We start from the raw sequence: 20,658 nt of genomic DNA on the forward strand, positions 1-20,658 counted from the left end.
ACATCACCCCTTTGCTCAAGCATTTACCGCACCCTAAAAATTTCAAATATCTAAATCACATAGGTATTTAAAATCTACCTATTCTAGTCTCAATTTATCCTTTTCCTACTACTCCCCTATTGTACTATAGGCATTGCTCTCTCGAACTGGATTATTCATTCCCAGTGGCAGATGCACTAGAATGGTTCCTAATTATCACCTTTGCTACTCATACCTTCTTATAATCCCTCATCTTTGAGCATGGGCAGGATCTGTGAGGTGCTTGTAACCAACAGAATATGGCAAAGGTAAATGGGATGTCAGTTCCTTGATTATATTATAAGACTGTAACTTTCACCTTTCTAGCAGATTCTTTTCCTTGCTTTGGTAAAATAAGTTGCTATGTTGGAGAAACCCATGAAGCAAAGAATTGACAGTGGCATCCTGCTAAGAGAGGGCTAGGGACTGAGGCCCCCAGTCCAACAGCCCAAAAGGATTTCCACCAATTACCATGGGATGAGCTTAGAAACAGACCCTTAGACCAGCTGAGCCTTCAGATAAGACCCGACCTTCAACTGACAAGTAAGAGAAACTAAGCAGAGAATACATGCTCTGGCTTGGCTGCCCCACAGACACTGAGGTAAGTGCTCGTTTTCTTTAAACCACCAAGTTTGGAGTGACTCGCTACATGGCAATAGTGAATACACACCCCAGGCACATTACATTCATATTCCTTTGTGCATGTATACTTCCCAGCCTCAAAGGTGAAGCAGTCCCAAATCCTACACACCTTCCAACATTCCGCTTATTTACTACCTCCCACTGAGGCCGCCAGTGACCCATCCTTCCACCTCACACTCCACACTTCGAACCCACAAGTTTTCACTTAACAGTTATATTTTCCCTTATTTTACCAATATTTATTAGTAATATATTTCTATATTTAATGCCAAGAAACAATAAGCTGAATAAATTGAATAGAGCACAAAATTACTCCTACCTGATTGAGGTTAAGATTATTTTCAATACTCAGAGGTATAAGATGAGGCAATACTTTGCCAGCCAGCTGCTCTTTGGTGATTCCCAACTTCTTATGTGTAAAAGTACATTTGTAAATGCCTGACAGAAAAAAATGAGAAAACTGTATAATTTAACATCACAAATTAGGAAAATAGTTCATCTACTTGGTGAATAGAATAGAATATAGATGAGAATGATTTCAGCTTCACCATCATTTAAACAGCATGACATATTTACCCTGCACTCTTTTCGTTTAAGAGCACCTTTAACGATAGCATACAACATTAAAAGCCTATCAGTACTAAGTACAGTTCTTATGGTGCAGCAATAAGGTTACAGAATGCCCGCTGAAAACATTTGAGTATACATTTCAGACCTCTCATTCCACTGGAGACACCTATTTCAAAGTGTATAAGTATACTCCTACACATTTATTCACATCTTTAACCAATGACACTCAACATATGTGAACCTCAGCCATTTAATTAAACTCCACACAATCCCCCCCTATTGTCTCACCTGTTCACTGGGCCCTCAAGACTCTGCTGGTTACACCTAGTCCACAAAGCCTTCACTTGGTCAACTGAGCACACTTACTCCTCATTCTGTTTTTTTGTGTTGTAAGAGTTTTGTATATAATCCAAGGCTTTAGAACATACCATTGCCTATTATTCTCCTGTTAATGTACACATCACTTACTTGTATAAACTTAAAGAATAACTTAACTGAGAACTTACTAAGTTCAAATAAGCATTTGCTAGGCACTATGCTAATTACTTTCTCTTCAGTTGTCTCACTGAATTCTCATAAGACTCCCTCCATTTATAATCATGTTATTTTTATCCTCATTTGATACATGAAGACACAGACTGGGACTAGGCTCTTTCCACTATGCCAAACTCCTTCTCAAGAGGACTAATTTCTTTGAGCCCAAAACTTTCATACATACCCCAAAAGTTTTATCCCTGCAGAGGTCCACAATAAATTACCTGCTACCGTTCCCAGAAATATTTGCTAAGAACTTTCTACAGACTAGACACTATAATAGATGTTAAAAATGCGTGGCTGAGTAATACAGTTTTTCTTCAAAATTCACAAAGAACTTCAAATTTAGTAAAAAGTGAACTTTTTATTGCTTCTGTGATTCATTAGTTGTGCCTGCTTCTATTAGTATAGCAGAGCCCTAGCATTTCCAGATTGCGACTCTCATAGTTCTATTTCCAAACAAGTTTAGAGTTTCTTAACACAGTAATCTGTAACTATGCTAATAGAATAAAATGTGCTGTAAGACCAATATGCTTCACCGGCAAATTACTTAACAGTGAAACAGAGTGGTTAAGATTTAAACATACCTAAATTGAAAACCAGCTCTATCACTTATCAGTTGTGTAATCTTCAATAACTTCACTTCTGAGCCTCAGTTTGCTATTGTAAAAGAGAAATAATAGTACCTATTTCTCACTGGATTTTGGAGAGGACAAAATAAGATAATGTACAGAAATACTTAGCATAGTGCTTCTTACAAACTGTATACCAAATGAACATTAGGTATCACTATTAAGACTAGTATCAGTATTTCAAGTAGCTTTGTCTGCCTCTCTTTTTTGGTACTAATTTACAGGGAAGACTATATGCTATAATGGTGTTTGTGAAGTAAGGATTCCCAATGTCTTATTCCTTTGTAAATGTCAAGGTTCTACTGCTTTTGCTAAAATTAACACAAAGAAAATTTACATCATGGCACTTACCCAATCATTCTTCAATTACTGAATGCTATATACAATACATGAGAGTACAATGGTTCTATAGATTGAAAAATTTATTTGCATGACTGTAAAACAATTCAGTAGTATCAAATGATATTAAGTTTTCAGCTACCTAAAATCCCCATGAGGACTGCGGGTTCCTTGGATGGAATCTGTTGTAAGAAGGGCAGGATATCATCAAGTACAAACCACTTATCCAAGTATTCCAAAATCTTTCCTAAGCACACTAATGAATTTACACGAACCTATTAAAAGAGGTAAATTGCATTAGTCATTGAATGTCTTTACAATTAAAACAAAATATTTAAGTGTAAATTTAATTTTCATATGGATACATGTTAAAAAATAACCCAAGAATAAGAGGATGAAATGCTCTCATCCTTTCTTAATATAGGAAATTCACATAATTACAAATGCCCTTGACTTGTTTCAGAAAGATTTACAATGGCTTTACCAGGACACTAGTTAGCTAAAGCTAAAGAATGACTTTAATTTTGTATTATTTTAAATAAAGTGATTAGGATCTGAGAAATTTTACTCTATGTTTACTGAGAACATTTCTTTGGGGATATCTAAATCATAAAAAGGACTGCATTCTCCCACCAAGTAATCAGTTTTACTGGGCTTCTACTATTTTTCTACAACTCAGATTCAATCCATTCTTTTCTTAATCTTTATTGTTTATTCTATTACAGTTGTCCCAATTTTTCCCCTTTTACCCCCCTCTACTCAGCCCACCCCTCTCACAGTCAATCCTCTCCTTCTTGTCCATGTCCATGAGTCACTCATACATGTCCTTTGACTAGTCCCTTCCCCTTCCTCCCACCATTCCCCCCTCCTGCTTCCTCTCCTACAACTATCAGTCTCTGCCCTGTTTCCATGTCTCTGGTTCTATTTTTCTCATTAGTTTACTCTGTTCATAAGATTTGAGTTATAAGTGAGATCATATAGTATTTGTCTTTTGCAGACTGACCTATTTCACTTAGCATAGTAGTCTCCAGTTCCATTCTCAGGTTCAATTCATTCTTTAAATATTTAGTAACATGTAAAGAGAATCTATATTTGTCCTAAATAAATAGAACTATTTCTAAATATATCTTTAATACAGTTATTAAAACCTAATTATTTTTTCATCTGGAATTTGTTAGGATAATATACTCAGCCAGGATCACAGGAATAAAACTCCATTTTTCAAAAAAAGTAAACTAAGAAAAGCAGAAAGCAACCGAATTTACAAAGCACTGTATTTCTGCAAGATGAAAAATTTTTATGACAAATAATGTATAACTTTTCTGAAATTCAAACACACAGGATATTATAAATTCAAAATGATGTCTAAAGGCTAAACTTGCTCTTAGTTTCATAAAAGAAATTGCTGCATTTGTTGTGTGTGTGTGCTTATGTGCACACACACCATAAAGAGAAACTGGAAAGAACACTTTACTTTTACTTCTTTTATGATGTATAAAATATTACGTAAGTCATGAATTGAGCTTTTTTTAAAGCATTTTACCTAACTGTGCATAGAATTTATTTTCTTTCTATATTTCCAGGGAAGTTTACTGAAATATAATTCTAATTCATGATTCATGTTTCAGGAATTTCCTAGTTAGATCATTCAAACCTTAAGAGTCTATACCTGTGAATGCAATTCAAGAACTCACATTTGCCACTCCAAAGGTAAAAGCACTAACTGTGACAGAAAATGCAAATCCATTTCAGTTAACTGTTCTAAATCCATTCATTATAACTCCTTCTAAGCAACAAGCTTTTAATGGCTTGGATGGCATCTTAAAAAGGAATATAAACATCCTGGGGCATTACAGATCATTTAAATATCCAAGCTTCCCATCTCACTCTGCAAACATAGAAATGAACTACAACATGTGCTTCAATAAATGTACGCTTCCAAGAAATACAGTATGACTTATGTGACTTTTTAAAGGGCATTTTGAAAAGTGAATTTTAAGCTATATTATTACCACCTAGTTTGAAATTTAATACTAAAATTAACAAATTTCAGAGAAGTGGACTTTTTTTGTGTTGACCAAAGACACTCAGAGAGGTAGAGTGATCTGCCCCCAGGGCACAGGGACAAAGAGCAGCAGAGTCAGAATAAAAACTGGGGGTTTTTAACCCAATTTCATAGATGGTCATTTCAGTAAACAATGATATTTTTTCGTACTTTAATGTTGTTTTACACTCACAGCCTTTCTACCAAAAATTAAAATCCCTAAAATAACAACAACAAAAACCATGAACAAAAATGAATTAGATGGCTGTGAGGTAAAGTCATGTCCTTTAAATTGCTTTTGCCTATAAATCTATTAAATTACAAATATTTATTTTTGTTTAAATTCACATTTCACCAAAGAAGAAAAGGATGGATGAGATCTCCAAAGAACTGCAAATTCAATTGATCAATTGAAAGAAGGCCATTTCTCTCTTTTTTCTAAAGCTGCTATTTGAAGAGAGTATTCAGTGTTACTTCTTTTTTAAAAATTATTGATAGACACATTTATTACAGTTTTATTTTATTAAGTATGTTCCTCTGATATTTTGTATTTCCTTTTTTTCTTTGTCTTCTCCTCCTCCTCTTAGTCCTCCTCCTCCCCTTCCTCCTTCTCTTTCTTCTTTTCCTTCTCCCCCAACCCCTCCTCCTCCTCCAAGCAAGACCCTTAACATCTGGTGCAATACTGGTTTGGTGTTAGCAATCTTTTTTAGCTTTTTATTGTCTTCAAAGCTCTATATTTCTCCTTCAATTTTAAATGATAGCCTTGTGTTAAGCAGCCTTGGTTATAAGTCATTGCTTCTCATCACTTTGAATATTTCTTGTGAATCCCTTTGGGCCTGAAATGTTTCTTTTGAGAAATAAGATGCCAGTCTCATGTGAGCTTCTTTTTAGGTAACTGACTGACTTTCTCTTGCAGATTAAAAAAAATTTTTTTATTTAGTTATTTTTCAAGTACAGTTTTTTGTCTATTTCTCCCATCCCAGCCTCCCCCCCCATGCTCTCCACCTCCCTCCCATTTCCTCCCCTCTTAGTTCTCATCCCTGTGTCCTTCCTATTTGTTCCTTCAAATCCCTCCCTTTTTTTCCCCTTAAATTCCCTTCCCTCTCCCCTCTGGTCACTGTCCCCCTGTTTTCTATTTCAGTGTCTTTGTTTTTATTTTGCTTGCTTGTTTGTTTTGTTGTTTAGCTTCCTGTTAAAGGTGAGATCATACGGTATTTGTCTTTCAACACCTGGCCTATTTCACTCAGCATAATGCTTTCCAGTTCCATCCATGTTGTTGCAAAGGGTAGTAGCTCCTTCTTTCTCTCCGCTGCATAGAATATGGGTGAGATAACGCTTACGATTTACAGTTAGAGAAAAGGCGGGGGACATTTACTGCCTCCAATATGAGACAATGAGAACTACACTGTTTACACTACCTCCTTGACTCCCAAGTAACTTAGTAGTAAAATTCTGTATTCAAAGAAGGCAGCTACCCTCACCACAGATTTCTGAGTACAACTATTTCTCCCACTTGTACTCTCATTAACTTACTGTTTATTGTACCCTTTACTTTTTTTGAATGTAGGCAAGTAAGTGAGGGATAAAAAAATTAAGAGTAGATGACTAAAAATAAAGGCAGTTTATAAAAGGAGTCATTCAAAAAGCTTTTAGGCTTATACACCAACTTAAACTCTCGTGATTACTTTAAAACTACCAACAAATAAATTGTGAGTTAAAATAGAAAAGGATAAGAAAAAGAAATTACTCAAATTTTCTACTGACGCACTCAATAGGGAATAAGATCAGGGATATACTACTATAAAATTACATATCAGGAAAACTACAGCTATCGCTTTCTTTTATAGTACTATACAGGTTACCGAAAGCCACAATATGAACAAACTATAAAAGGAAAATTATTTAAACCAATGAGAAACAAAAGAAAAACAAAAATTAATATGCAATTACTTACAGCAAGGGAAGATGTTTGCAGACATGCACTTTTAATCCTTGGTATCAAGGCATTTTTCATGGATGGGTAGTCTATAAGATTTGCAAAGGTTGGAATGATGTTTAGACAGAGTTCCTATTAAGAAAATTAATTGGATCAATCTTAGGGACTCACCTTTTCTCTCACATATTGAAAAACATTTTGCATTTGTATGGCTAATTTGTCACATGGTTTAAAATAAACTTTTATGTATGTCAGTCGTATCATTTGGTCTGTTCAGCGACTATTTGAAAGAATAGTTATTTTCAGTTTTCAATTTTACAGATGAGGAAACAGGCTCAGAAGGCTTCCTCAAAATCATACTGTGTTATAAAACTAGCATATGGTGCCGAAATTCCCTGATCTCGTTCTAACTTCTTTCCCTGATAACACGATTCTTTATTTACTTTTGAAAACAAGAAACTTCAGAACACCTGTTTTCTTTATATTTTTAAGTACTTCTAAATTCTGAAACTTAAGCAAGTATAACTCATAGAAATGGGAAAGGTTATTTAAAACATTCTTGTTAACTAGTGCCATGGCACTGCATAAATAATTGAAACTGGTAACTATGATGAGGATAATGGGAAAAAGAACGATGAATAAGTGGATTAAAGTAAGGAAAAGAAGAACAATGGCTGAGAACTAACTGGCTGAAGAACATCTCAGATACCTGATAAGGGTCAGAATGATCTTCTAGCAAAGCATAGAAGGGATTACTAAAGAAAATGGAAATGTCAATGTGTGTCGAAGAAGGAGTTATTGACAATATTTGGTAAACTGAAAGACGTTCATTTGCCATTAGCAGATAAAAACCAGTTAACCACTAAGACTCTTGTTATCGAAATACTGGGAAGCCTTTTATTTAACTTATTCCCAGATTTTCAAAAAGCAGATATAAGACAGTTATATGGTTTTTTTTTATTTTTTTAATTTTTTTATTTTTTAAAATTGATTATGCTGTTACAGTTGTTCTATTCCCCCCTTCATTCCCCTCCACCCTGCCCCCCATCCCCACCATTACCCCCCTTTAGTTTATGTCCATGTGTCCCAAGTCCTTTAGGTTCTATATTTCCCATGCTATTCTTGCCCCCCCCCATCTATTTTCTATCTACTGTCTATGCTACTTATTTTCTGTACCTTCTCCCCCCATCTCCTCCTCCCACTCCCCTGTTGCTAACCCTCCTTGAGATCTTCATTTCTATGTTTCCACTCCTGATCTAGCTGTTCTTTTAGTTTGCTTTCGTTTTAGGTGTGGTTGTTAATAACTGTGAGCTTGTTGTTCTTTCACTGTTCTTGTTTCTTTAACTTCTTTTTCTTAGATAAGTCCCTTTAACATTTCATATAATAAGGGCTTGGTGATGATGAACTCCTTGAATTTGATCTTATCTGAGAAGCACCTTATCTGTCCTTCCATTCTAAATGAAAGTTTTGCTGGATAGAGCAATCTTGGTTGTAGGTCTTTAGATTTCATGACTTGGAATATTTCTTTCCAGCCCCTTCTTGCCTGTAAGGTCTCTTTTGAGAAATCTGCTGACAGTCTGATGGGGACTCCTTTGTAGGTGATTGTCCCCTTAGCTCTTGCTGCTTCTAGGATTCTCTCCATTTTAATTTTGGCTAATGTAATTATGATATGCCTTGGTGTGTTTCTTCTTGAGTCCAACTTTTTTGGTACTCTCTGAGCTTCTTGGATTTCTTGGAAGTCTATTTCCTTTGCCAGATTGGGGAAATTTTCTTTTATTATTTGTTCAAATAATTTTTCCACTGGTGGTTGTGTCTTTCCCCCTTCTGGTACCCCTATAATTCGGATATTGGAGCGTTTAAAGATGTCCTGGAGGTTCCTAAGACTCTCCTCATTTCTTTGAATTCTTGCTCCTTGACTCTTTTCTGTTTGGCCATTATTTGCTTTCTTCTGGGCCACTTCATTGATTTGAGTCCCAGTTTCCTTTTCATCTCTATGGGTTTTCTGTGGAATTCCATTCATTTCCCTTAGTTTAGCCTTCATATGTTTCTCTAATTTGTGGCTATAATCAACCAGATCTGTTAGGAACCTGATGACCAGTGTTTTAAACTGTGCGTCTGAGAGTTTTGCTATTTCTTCGTCGCTTAGATTTATCTCTGGGACTCTGAGGTCTTCCTGCGACATTTTTGGTCTGTTCTGGCCCTTTAAATGTGAGAAGCAGCGCCTTGGACTCCCAGGTCGCTGGGTTGTGACGCTGTATGTGGGGGCGTGGTCAGAGCGGGGGAAATGGCGGCGCCCTCTACTGCCGCAAGCCACGGGGACCGCCGGGCCCGGTCCAAGCGCCCACTTCCTCGCCTGTCCGCTCGCCCACAGATAGGCAACTGCAGTCAACACGCAGCACCGCCTCCCCACTGTCTCCTCAGCAGTCGCTCACCCGGTGGGTCGCTCGGTCGCTCACTAGGTCCAATCCTGGGTTTGGAACCCGTGCGTCTGGATTCGCGCGTCTGGATTCCGCTCCTGGGTCCGTCCAACCGGAGTCCTGTGCAACCCCTCACGAGACGCCGGTTTCGCCCCTTACCGGTCGGGCTGAAGAATTTGTTGTTACCGGACTTCCGAAAAGTTCAATTTTCCGTGTTCTGGTTGTGTTTTCTGATGCTAATATTTAGTTGTCCCTAAACTTGGTTGTGTGAGAAGGCACGGCACATCCACCTATACCTCCATCTTGGCGGAAGTCTCCGAGAGTTATATGTTTGTATACACTCAGTATTACTTTGTACTAATTGAGTGGCATCACTGAGGATAAGATACACAAGCTACATTTAAGAAAACATTTTCCACAGAGGGGAGAGAATAAACAAGAGTGAGCAGTCAGTGAGATACCGCATTCCTCTTACCAGAGGAGAAAGATGTCTTTAATTGATGGGGGGAGGCTGGTGAGGGGCAGAGAGAGAGAACTATGATGTATAATCTAGCAAATTACAAAGAGGCCAATCTTGAGTCATGATTAAATCACTTAGCAAAAGGAGGGGAGAGCTCTCTCCATCAGAGAAGGTAGATTGAAGAACCTAAGAACAGGAGATTGAAACTGAGTTTCAGAAGTTACTTTCTAGCCATGTGTCTGTGTGGAGCTTGAGGAAAAGATTTTTGTTTCTTGCTCTTGCTCTGGGATGGGGCATCAAACTCTTTCACAAGGGGCCACATCAGCCTCGAGGTTGCCTTCAAAGGGCTGAAAGTAATTTTAGGGCTGTATAAATGAAACTACTCCTTAACAGTTAAGTGAGAACTTGGTGCTGCCACCAGATAGAAACAAGGTGCCAGGCCAGGTAAAACAAGGCGTCTCCGGAGGGCCAGATTTGGCCCTCGGCCCCTGTGTTTGCCACCTGTGCTCTAGGACTCTTCTAGAGCTTAGACAGGCTTTATCAGACTCTGACCAAGTAAGGTTGATACTAGTTAACTGGACTGGTGGTTAACACATATTAAGTAATGTCATAAATGTTGCTTTAACTATTTCACTAAAATACTGCCTGATACCCATGGGCAAAATGAACTCCCTTATAAAGAAAAGTAGCCTTTTTTCTTTATAGGAAGGTTAAATCACTTAACCTTCCCTCTCCTTCCTAATCTCACTGAATATAAACCCAGGTTGGCTATACAGGGCCTGCGGGAACATTTCAAGAAGCTGTACTGACAACTCCTTTGGAAAGAGCTAAAGAGTAGATGTATAGTACACTAACCCCAATCACCCCATGTCATTCGGACAAAGGCAACTTATCCTCACCTTTAAAAAGGCAAGACCTCATAAAGAAAACAATTTTAACCTCAACTTCACAACTTGAATAAACAAAAGAACTTAGGAGACAAAGACTGAACTGAATTAAAAAAAAAGCGACTTTATATGTGTTATTAGGCTCACATTAAAAAGCAAAACTTTGGCCCTGGCTGGTGCGGCTCAGTGGTTGAGTGCCACCCTGAGAACCAAAGGGTCGCCAGTTCCATTCGCAGTCTAGGGGCACATGCCTGGGTTTCGGGCCAGGTCCCCAGTAGGGGACACATGAGAGGCAACCACACATGGATGTTTCTCTCCCTTTCTTTCTCCCTCCCTTCCCCTCTCTAAAAAATAAATAAAATCTTTAAAAAAAAAAACTTTGGACAATAACTTTCAAAAATTAAAATCCTATGCTTTTCTTATAAGTGTACAAAATTTCTATAGTAGCAAAGAATTTATAAATTTAAATATGAAACCATTTTTACAGTGGGATGTTCTTAATACACATTTTCCAATGTAAAGAAAAAATAACAAAAATAAATTACACTTTTAATAGTAATTTTTTTTCCAGACAGAGACCCCTAGAACTAAAATTTTAACAGCAAAGCTACAAAACCAAGTTTGGCAAAGAACATCACCTTCGTGATACAGCAGCATGACTACAAATGGATTAGCAATGACTACACTAAATTACTGTTTGCTTTTCTACCTGCTTACATATTAGTTTCAATACAGAAGGAGCATTTCTGAATAGATTATGTTACTAAGCATGAAAAAACCTTATAAGTATGGGAAGAACCCACTCAACGTTTTTATAAGAAAAAGACATATATATATTTAACACTTTAATTCATATGTTAATTTTTTAAAGAAAAAATTAACATAAACTATACAATAAACTATAATCAATCAAACCTTCCAGAACAGTATATTTCTGACAAATAAAATCAATGAATCATTTTACTTCATTAATACGGGTACTTGTCAATTGATTCTTCAAGTTAGTTAAAAGATCCCTTCCACCATGTGAGAACACAGCAAGATGTCGGCAGTCTGCAACCCAGAAGAGGGCCTTCACTAAAACCTGGCCATGCTGGGACCCTAATTTGGGACTTCTGATCTCAAGAACTGTAAGAAGTAAATTTCTATTTTTGATAAGCCACCTGGTCTGTGGTATTCTGTTATAGCAGCCCAAAGTCAACCACCCATGTTTGCCCTTCTGGAATTGATCATGACCTGGGTCAGACCACCTGGACTCATCTACTAACCAGCATGGCCCCCTCCATCCTGGTCCTCAGTTCCCCACCTCTACAGGAAGAAAACCACATGGCTTCCAAAGGACCCTCTGGTTCCTTCCATATCCTCTGGATTCAGTGGCTCTACTTTGTGTTACTGCAAAAAAAGCTGCAATTTTGGCTGAAGGTGAAAGGCAGATGAGCAGGAAAGGCCCGTCCTACTCAGGAGACGCACACCTGTGGGCTGTACCTTTGAAGGGAGCAGAAACCAGGGGAGGTGAGTGAGGGAGCCTGGGGCAATCGCGCACTGATGACGCTATGGGCAGAAACGGGAGATGGAAGTCAGACTCCTGGTTGAGTGTTGCCCCATGATGACCCAATGGGAAGCCACACTCTGAGCTCTGAGATGTCACCCTCATTTGGGGAGGAGCCAGTGAGGGGAGCCCCTCCTAGTGGCCTCCTATCCCTGCTGCTTCTGCCCCAACAGAGCAAAAGGTGCTAATACCTCTAAAATCAACTCCCCACCACTTTTTTCTATCAGACTAAAGAAAGAAATTCAGACTGGACGAGAGCCGTTGTATTAAAATTTTATGTGAAATTCTATAAAATATATAGCGTGACCAGAGGTCACCTGCCCACAAGTCCTGGCCTGGGTACCACTGCTCAGCACTTGATGTGGATGGCTGCACTGCCCTGCTCCTCAAATTCTTCCTTGCTGACCCAGAACTCCTGGAAGGTCTGCAGGGATGCCAAGATGGAGCCACCAGTCCACACAGAAGTCTTCCTCTCGGGTGCAGCAGATACTGTGAGGCTGTCCCGGGGGCAGAGGCGGCTCAACTCCCTCTGAAAGCGCTCGGGAAAGCCATCCAGCATGGTGCAGCCGCCACACAGCAGCACGTTGGCGGCCATCTCCTCTTTGAAGCCTGCCTCCTGGCAGTGGCCCAGGCAAGTGGCTGTGAGCACAGGGAGGCCGGGCTGGGTGCTGCCCACCAGGCTGGGTTTGAAGAGCATCTCGGCGCACTGGAAGCGCTCATGGCCAATGGTGATGAGCTTGCCATCAGGGAGCTCGTAGTCTACACGCAGCTCCTCCAGGGGCAGGCCAAGCTCCTCCTCGGGCAGGAGAGCCGAGTAGCAGCAGGTCTTCTTGACATGCTCGACAATGTGCAGGTGGTTGTCAGTGAGCTCGTGGCCAGCCTTGTTGAGCAGCTGCCGCAGGTAGTTGGTAAGGTCCCTCCCAGCATAATCAGCACGGACCGTCAGGCCTGGCAGCACGTTGCCCTCTGAGATGGGGACCACATGAGAGACACCATGCCCGCTCTCCACCACCAGCCCTGTGGTCTTTCCATAGGAGTAGATGGACAGCAGTGACTGAGATGTCACATGCATGGCAGGGAAGCCAAAGGTCTCAAACATGAGCTCTGCATACTTCTCCCGGTTACTGCTGGGGCTGAGTGGGGGGTCAGACACCAGCACAGCATACTCTTCAGGGCGGATCTTCATGACCGTGTGGAAGATGTACTCCCAGATGTTCTGGACACAGTCCCAGTCCATCACAACACCATATTTCAGAGGGTTAACCAGCTTCACAGGTTCCTCCATGTTGAGCAGCTCATGGCCCACATAGATCTCTTTGTGGGTGTCGCCCACATCAGCTGCCTCGGAGTGGCGCTTGCCCACCGTGGAGGAAATGAAGTAGGTGGGCCTCGGCTCTCCTGCATAGCCACACTTGCAGTACTGTGAGCCCAGGTCAATGATGAGTGCCTTGATCTTGCGTACATTCTTGGGCTTCATCTTCAACTGAGTGGCTGCATCTATGTCCCAAGTACCAGCATCAAGAGCTGACAGTGTTTCTGCCTCTCCAGGGTCACCTTGACCTGTGCCCACAAGTGTGGGGCTTGAGCTGTTTCTCGTTGTCATCTGCCTTCCTTGCTCACCTTTCTCACATCCACATCCTAGAGCTCCGTGGAGAGATATGAGGGTCCACCTCCAACAGTGCCTTGGGAACCACTTGGGATTGTGATGTCACTGTGGGCGGGTCCATTCCAATAGCCAGGGGAGGGACTGGCTTTTGCAGGCCCGTGATCTGCCACCCCTAATCCTATCTACTTAGCTTGACTCTGCTCTGGGCAGAGTAGGTGGGCAGCACAAAAGCCCAAGCACACTGGTGTCTTAAGAGTTTTTTGCTCCTGACCCCTTAAATCCATGCTTCTAATCCTCTGTTCACTAAACAGACAAATACCTTTTCCTCCTCTACTTCTTGGCTGTATGAGTGATGTATATTTGAACCCTTACAGTAAGCCAGGCATTGTACCAGAAACCTCATATGTTACTTAACAGAATCCCATGGGTAGGTAGACCTGAGGAAATGGAGGCTCATAATTCTAATGCCTTTCCCACAAGCAGACAGCTCTTGGAGTGTTAGTAGTTTAATGAAAATTCATCCAACTCCAGTGCACCAGGTTTGCCTATAGAGTATGAGGATCCCAACAGTACTTTCATTCCTTTAACATTTACTGGGCTTTATGGTGGGTCCAGCAAAGTACAGCCTACCAGTGACAGAAACTCAGCCACAACCAGTGCCCAGTCTCGGTGGGAAGAAGATGGAATGGATGCAGAGGAGTCTGCCAGTGAAAGTCTATTGGGAGAACAGAAGTGCATAAAAAAGGGAGCAGTCATTGGAGAGAGGGGGTCAAAAGGTTCCTGAGAGAGGTGATGACCAAGTTGAGTTCTGAAAGATATGTGGGCATTTGTCAGGTGGTTGAGAGAAAAGTATCCCCAGCAGAGAGCGCAGCCTGAGCAAAGGCTGAGAGAGGGACAGAGTGGGGACCTGCCTGTACTTAAGGTGTTTGGAAAACTGGATGAAACTAGAGGGGTCATACAGCCAACCAGGGAGAACCTCGAACACTAGGAGTAGGAGCTTGGATTGAATTGAGGACAGCTGGAAAACAATAAAGACTCTAATCAGACTAGTGGTCAGATTTGACTACTAAAAACTTTAGAAAAATCTGTGTTCAGCTGTAATATAAAGGGGCAAAACTCTGAGACCTATAAGGAGAAATGAAGAACTTCCTGTAAGACTCGAAGGAGGACCAAACCAGGGCTGTGGCAGTGTGGAAGAGCACAAGGGACAGGTTCTACAACGTGCTGAAGGTTCGTTCCCCGACTGTCCTCAGTTCAACCCAGGCTCTTGCTCTGGCATTTGGGGCCTTCTCTGGTTGGCTCCCATGCCAGCTCTAGCCTCGAGCGCTGTACTTCCATTAGATTGACCGGATTACATGTGGAAAGTGAGGGAGAAACATGAACCTCTTACCTCTGTCCAAGGGAAGAAAGATGGTTGGTCATCAGAATGGACACATTCATTGCATTCCCACGGGCCCCTCCATCCAAAATTGCCCCAGACCCCACCAGAAAACAAACATATTAGGGTTTTGGTGATAAAGAAGTAAGAGAAAAAAGGGAAGAGAAACAACTGGGGTTGAAGAAGTTTTCAGAGAAAATTAAGAAAAGCAGAAATAGCCCTGGCTGGCGTAGCTCAGTGGATTGAGCGCGGGCCTGGGAACCAAGCAACCATGGTTCGATTCCCAGTCAGGGCACATGCTTGGGTTGCAGGCCAGTTCCCAGCAGGGGACACACTATAGGCAACCATACATTGATGTGTCTCTCCTTCTTTCCTTCCCTTCCCCTCTAAAGATAAATAAATAAAATCTTTGAAAAAAAAAAAAAAGGAAGAAAAGCAGAAATAGCTGAGGGATTAGGTTATGTGGCTAGGGAAATAAAAAGGGGATTTTAAGACACAGTCAATGCTGCTATCAAGCATGTAAGAATGTTAATGAAGAACTCGGGGGCATTTTTTATTGCTGAACTGTTTCTTGGAACATGGCACTTTGAAACTGGATTATGTGGGGAACAACTTCATAACGATTAAAGTGATGAGCACCACCAAGCTCCACTGGTGGTGTCACAAATCACAGAACCTAAGGATCGGACACGTGCTCCGGCAGAAACAGCGGTGGGTCCCAGACTCTTCCTCACACTGGGTTTACATATGGACCTCTGGGAAGAGGACATTAACTGGTCTTGGGTCCACCTTCGAGGTTGTACAGGGCAAGCTAATTCTTCCATGTGACAACTCTTATGCTATTTTAAGGCAATGCTTATGGAAAAATAAATAAATACATAAATAAATAAAATAATTTAGTTAAGAGTGGGTACATTTTAGTAACAGTGTATAATGCAAGTTAAGGAATTAATATATACTACTGAGCTTTACATAAAAGATTTTGACTCTAACCCAAAATCATCATTCGAAATCGTCATTAAAGAAGAAGAAAATCAAATGCTTTACCTGGATCTGAATGGAAGGAGCCTCTAGTGCTCTGTAAACCATTGGCAGGACGCTGTTCTTTATCTCATCAGGAGGAGTTTTGGTTAGTAGCAAATCCATTTTTTGTAAGAAAATTAATAAAATCTGTATAGAAAAAGGGAACGATGTATTAAAGTCCAGAATCTTTATGTGACTTTACACATGCCAAAATTTAAAGTATCTTCTAAAGAGTAGGTTATATATTTTGACACTCACCATGTTGCTAGCCTGAGAGCATGGAAGACAAAAAACATACAAATCAAGTCTCTTACATTTCTGGAAGCAAAATATTTAACATCTGCCCTCAGTTTAGACATTTAAATAAAGGCCCATTTCCTAACTCTCACATATCTTTAGTAATACGTCACTCATCAACAAGTACCAACTATCTGGAAAGCAACTGGGTAAGAAAATAAAAGGCTGAGGGCAGCAAAACCACAAGGCCCATAAAAGTAAATTCTATCACTCGGCTTCTGAGGGCTCAAGAGAAGAAGAAAAGGTACAGCTCAAGAGAATAGTAAAAATGATTGTCAGGAAAAATTCTAGAAATAAACATTTCAATTCATTTTTCCACCTAGCTGTTACTACATACCTAAATCATAAGGAACAAACTGCCCCTTCTGTTCCTGAGGAACAGTTAGTCTTGCCAAGGCTTGGTTAAAATGTTTCAGAAGGAATTTTTAGCTGGACTACTAAGGAAAAAAAAGAGTACCAAAGAATGGAGACAAGTAAGAATTCAAACGATAGATTCCTTAGGATACTATCTTGACTGACGCAGAGCGTAGTGACCATGTGGCTCCACTACTCACTACTTTCTCTCCCGACAGCTTCACAATGTTTGCCTAATTCTGCTTCAAAGCCCACAGTTCCCTCACCTGCCCTTTCCTTAGCTGCAGGAACTCCTGCCTTACTGCCGCAGACGTCCTCCTGTTCCCCTCCTTTCAAGGGAAGGACTGCAAACAGCCTGCCACAAAACCATTAAATCAGGTGGTTGAGAATTCACCAATAAGCTAGTGCCATGTAGTTGCAGAGGCACGTAATATTTACTATGTGCCAGGAAATTTCATTCACTCTCAACAACCTCTTTCATTTTGGAAATGACCAAAATAGAAGCTTTAGAGAGTAATGACTTGCTCACTCTTAAAGGACAATTCCAACCCAGGTGTATGATCCTAGTGCTCCTAAACCCAAGACTACCACGAATCTGGCAAATAAATATTGTAATAGAGTCTACATCAGCACTTACAATACATACATGTTAATTTTGGGTACTGTCACCATTTTCCCTTTTTTGATGAAACTATTCATTAACAATAAAATAAAGAAAAAATACTGGTATAAACCATCTTCAAATCAAATATCCTGAATAACAAAAGAACAAAAAATCTCAGAAGCATACGAAAAATATAAATCCTTCTTTATCCAAATCTATAACTTTCAATAAGGGCAATGGGAACAGTGGAACACATACAAAATCTCATTACAATTTTCTGAGATGGTACCTTATGAAAAGCTGCAGACATTTACTTGGAGAGTTCAATTACAATTTTAGGAATAGTTTACTTCAAACATGCAAAACAGCAGACTAATGGAAAAGAAAAGTCTCTATACTTACCTCATTTTTTAAAATGTCAGATATCCATTCCTTTTGTTTTCGATGATAGTCATCATTGATTAACATCATCGAAGAACAGTAGATAAATAGGAAAAATACCTATATACATACCTGTATTGGTTCTTGCTGCTTAAAGACAGGGCCAAGTTCAGGTAGAATTAATTTGACATATTCTTCTTTGGTGCATTCTTCAGCAATTAGAAGAACATTGGGCAAAACAAAAGGTACCATGTCAGGGTTTACAAATTCTGAAGTCAAAGAGGGCAAAATTCTCTGCACAATGACACGCTGAAAGGCAAAAAATGTTTTCATAATTTATTTCAGGTGTTTAGTATTAACATTGAAATTACACTTGCTAGTGAGACAATGAACTCCACAATGACAGAGTATGGGGCTTCTCTTCTGACATTTATCCTTCCAATTTTTAAATGCTATTTAATTACTTTTGAACAATATATTAAAAAGGTCCACGGCCCTGGCTGGGTGGCTCAGTTGGTTGAAGCATTATCCTGTACACCAAAAAGTGGTGGGTTTGATTCCCAGTCAGGGCACATACCTGAGTTGTGGGTTCAATCCCCAGTCAACCCTGACTGGAGGTACATCCAGGAGGTAACTGATCCATGTTTCTCTCCCACATCACTGACTGTCTGTCTCTCTCCCCACTCCCCTTTCCTCCTTTCCTCTCTCTCTAAAATCAGTAGAAACCTCTCCTTGGGCGGGGATTAAAAAGGAAAAAAAAAGGTCCACTAAACTTTTGGCTTCAGTTTGCAGTCTTTTATAGTCATAAGTTACATTTATTTCTTTGGAAGAGTCATTAGAGCAAGTCGAAGTAAACTTTAAATTCTAAAGTCCTGACTATAGTAAGAAACTGATCAACAACAAACCTTGGGCAGTTTTGGTAGAACCTTTGGCAATCCTTTGAAAAACTGTGATTTCTGAAGATTATCTCTTTGGAATAAGGTATCAAAATACTGCAGTGTTACTGCACCAACATCATCAAAGAAGGGAATCTAAAAACCAGAAAATAATATTATTTTAATAAATATTAAAGCACTTCTCATATCTGAAATCACCACAATTTAGTGAAAAAAGTATTCAGAACACTTAGCAAAATGCTAAAGATCACTTCATAAAAATTCTAATTATAAAAATCAGAATAAGAAGTAATAAATTATTTTTTTTGAGTTGGCTGGAGTAACATTTTCTCTCCATAACTAGTAAAATATTGAAAGATTAAGTAAAAATCTTGAAGGTATAAAGAATATCACTTATCTATTAAAGTCCATGCTTATATGAGTGAATTAGAAGGCTATAAATTCTTGGGATGGCCAAAATTTCTGCATATTTAATGGTGACTGTTAGAACTCTTGCTTATTTGAAATCTTAATTTTATACCACAGCAATTATACACATAAATTTTTAAAATGTTTAAGAATAAAAGAAGCCAAATGATTAATACATTCAAGAACATGGGTATTATCTGGGAACTGTATTTGACTAAATCTTGTTTTAGAAGCAGTTAATGATTTTTTTGTCCCTCCATCGAAGGCAGGAATTCATGTGTATTCACTTACCTTTGTCATTTGATCTGCATCTGGTCTTACAGTTGGAGTTACATTTAACAGTAGTTTTACATGTTCACGAACTTCCTCAGGTATATTTGTAAGTGAACTAGATCCCAAACGACTCAACTATTCAAAAAAGTGACAATATTAAATATGAATATAAAATATTCAGATATGCATTTATATTGTCAAGTCCACTTGAGAAACGTAAAATGTACTCAGAAAGATGTTTCAATTTAAAAAAATTGCTAATTCTACTACTACATGAAAATTAAAACACTTATCTTTATTACCTGAAACGCTTTATTCCTAAAACAAAATGTCCAGTATTTTTAACATATTCTAATATTCAGCTAGTAAATTCACCATGATTACAGTTGAAGTAACAAACTTTAATCCTCATTGATTACAGAATTACTTTTTTTAAGCTGATTTTATGCAAACTTAAAATACAAGACACTCAATTTTCTGAATACATTTTAGGAAAAAAAAGTCAAAGCAGCAGTTAATACATTTTTAATGCAAGCAAATATTTAAAGGCAAATACCTGATCCAACTGCCTACTGAAACTCTTGTAAATATCTTGCTTGTTAACTTCAAATACAGGTTTCCCTTTGTTAAATACAGCATAAATGACAGTCCCTAAAGAGTACATATCACTGGCTGTTTCACAGCTCACAGAAAGGATGTATTCAGGAGCCAAATACTCAGGATTTGGAAGACACAATGATGGTAAATTTGGGTCCCATTCTTTACAAGGAAACTTGGGCTATAAGACAAAAAAGAGATTCATAGCTTAAATATTTCAATTAAAGAAAGCCTTTAACAGGCAGTAACAATCTAGTTTTAAATTCATGTGCAGTCATACAAGTAAAAACTCTCATCCCCACCTTAAATCCTAAAATTCCCAAATTCCCAAATCTGGAAGGTGCATGGAACAAATTTAGAGATAACAGAAAGAACTGTTTAACTTCTGAGATTAGTGGAGCTCTCTTCCAGAAGACAATTATCAGTTTATCATACTGCATGAATATGGAGAGGTCTGGCCTATGTTTCATGATACACTGGCTTCAAGTTGTATGGGCTGGAACAGACTATCGTTTGAAACCTTGCTCTTTCACTAACTAGCTATATCACTGAGTTAACAGGTTCAAATGGTTGTTGTAAGATTAACCAAATGGAAAAACAGGCCTGGGACAGTGCTCCACCCACAGTGCATGACACAAATTATTTTAGTTTCCCTTAAAAATGTTTAAATTACAAATCTACTTCAGGATCCATCAAAGCCCCTTTAACAACTACATATAGTAAAGACTTAAAATACTGCAGGGTCTTCCAAGTATAAATAGAGAGGTACCACAATCACTAAGCAACAGGAGTGTTGGGACCAAAAAGATGACT

General features: G+C 39.2%; 2 protein-coding genes across 5 annotated transcripts in view; both read right to left on the reverse strand.

Moving 5' to 3' along the window:
• The window catches only part of SCYL2 (SCY1 like pseudokinase 2), a 59,823-nt gene that overhangs the window by 9,411 nt on the left and 29,754 nt on the right, over positions 1-20,658 (reverse strand). For all 4 annotated transcript variants that reach the window (XM_053661736.1, XM_053661739.1, XM_053661738.1 and 1 more), the window contains exons 6-13: positions 19,805-20,026; positions 19,267-19,383; positions 18,577-18,702; positions 17,804-17,980; positions 16,060-16,182; positions 6,734-6,847; positions 2,878-3,010; positions 980-1,098 (exon numbers count right to left, since the gene is read on the reverse strand). In XM_053661736.1, coding sequence (XP_053517711.1) covers positions 980-1,098; positions 2,878-3,010; positions 6,734-6,847; positions 16,060-16,182; positions 17,804-17,980; positions 18,577-18,702; positions 19,267-19,383; positions 19,805-20,026 — 1,131 coding nt within the window. The remainder of the gene's footprint in view (positions 1-979; positions 1,099-2,877; positions 3,011-6,733; positions 6,848-16,059; positions 16,183-17,803; positions 17,981-18,576; positions 18,703-19,266; positions 19,384-19,804; positions 20,027-20,658) is intronic.
• LOC119060227 (actin-like protein 7B) lies at positions 11,463-15,392 on the reverse strand. Its single transcript, XM_037160213.2, has one exon. The coding sequence runs from the start codon at positions 13,629-13,631 to the stop codon at positions 12,378-12,380; it is 1,254 nt and encodes a 417-aa protein (XP_037016108.2). The 5' UTR covers positions 13,632-15,392; the 3' UTR covers positions 11,463-12,377.

Source organism: Artibeus jamaicensis, unplaced genomic scaffold (genome assembly GCF_021234435.1).
Source record: "Artibeus jamaicensis isolate MK-2021 breed Jamaican fruit bat unplaced genomic scaffold, CSHL_Jam_final contig_233, whole genome shotgun sequence".
Taxonomy (NCBI): Eukaryota; Metazoa; Chordata; class Mammalia; order Chiroptera; family Phyllostomidae; genus Artibeus; species Artibeus jamaicensis.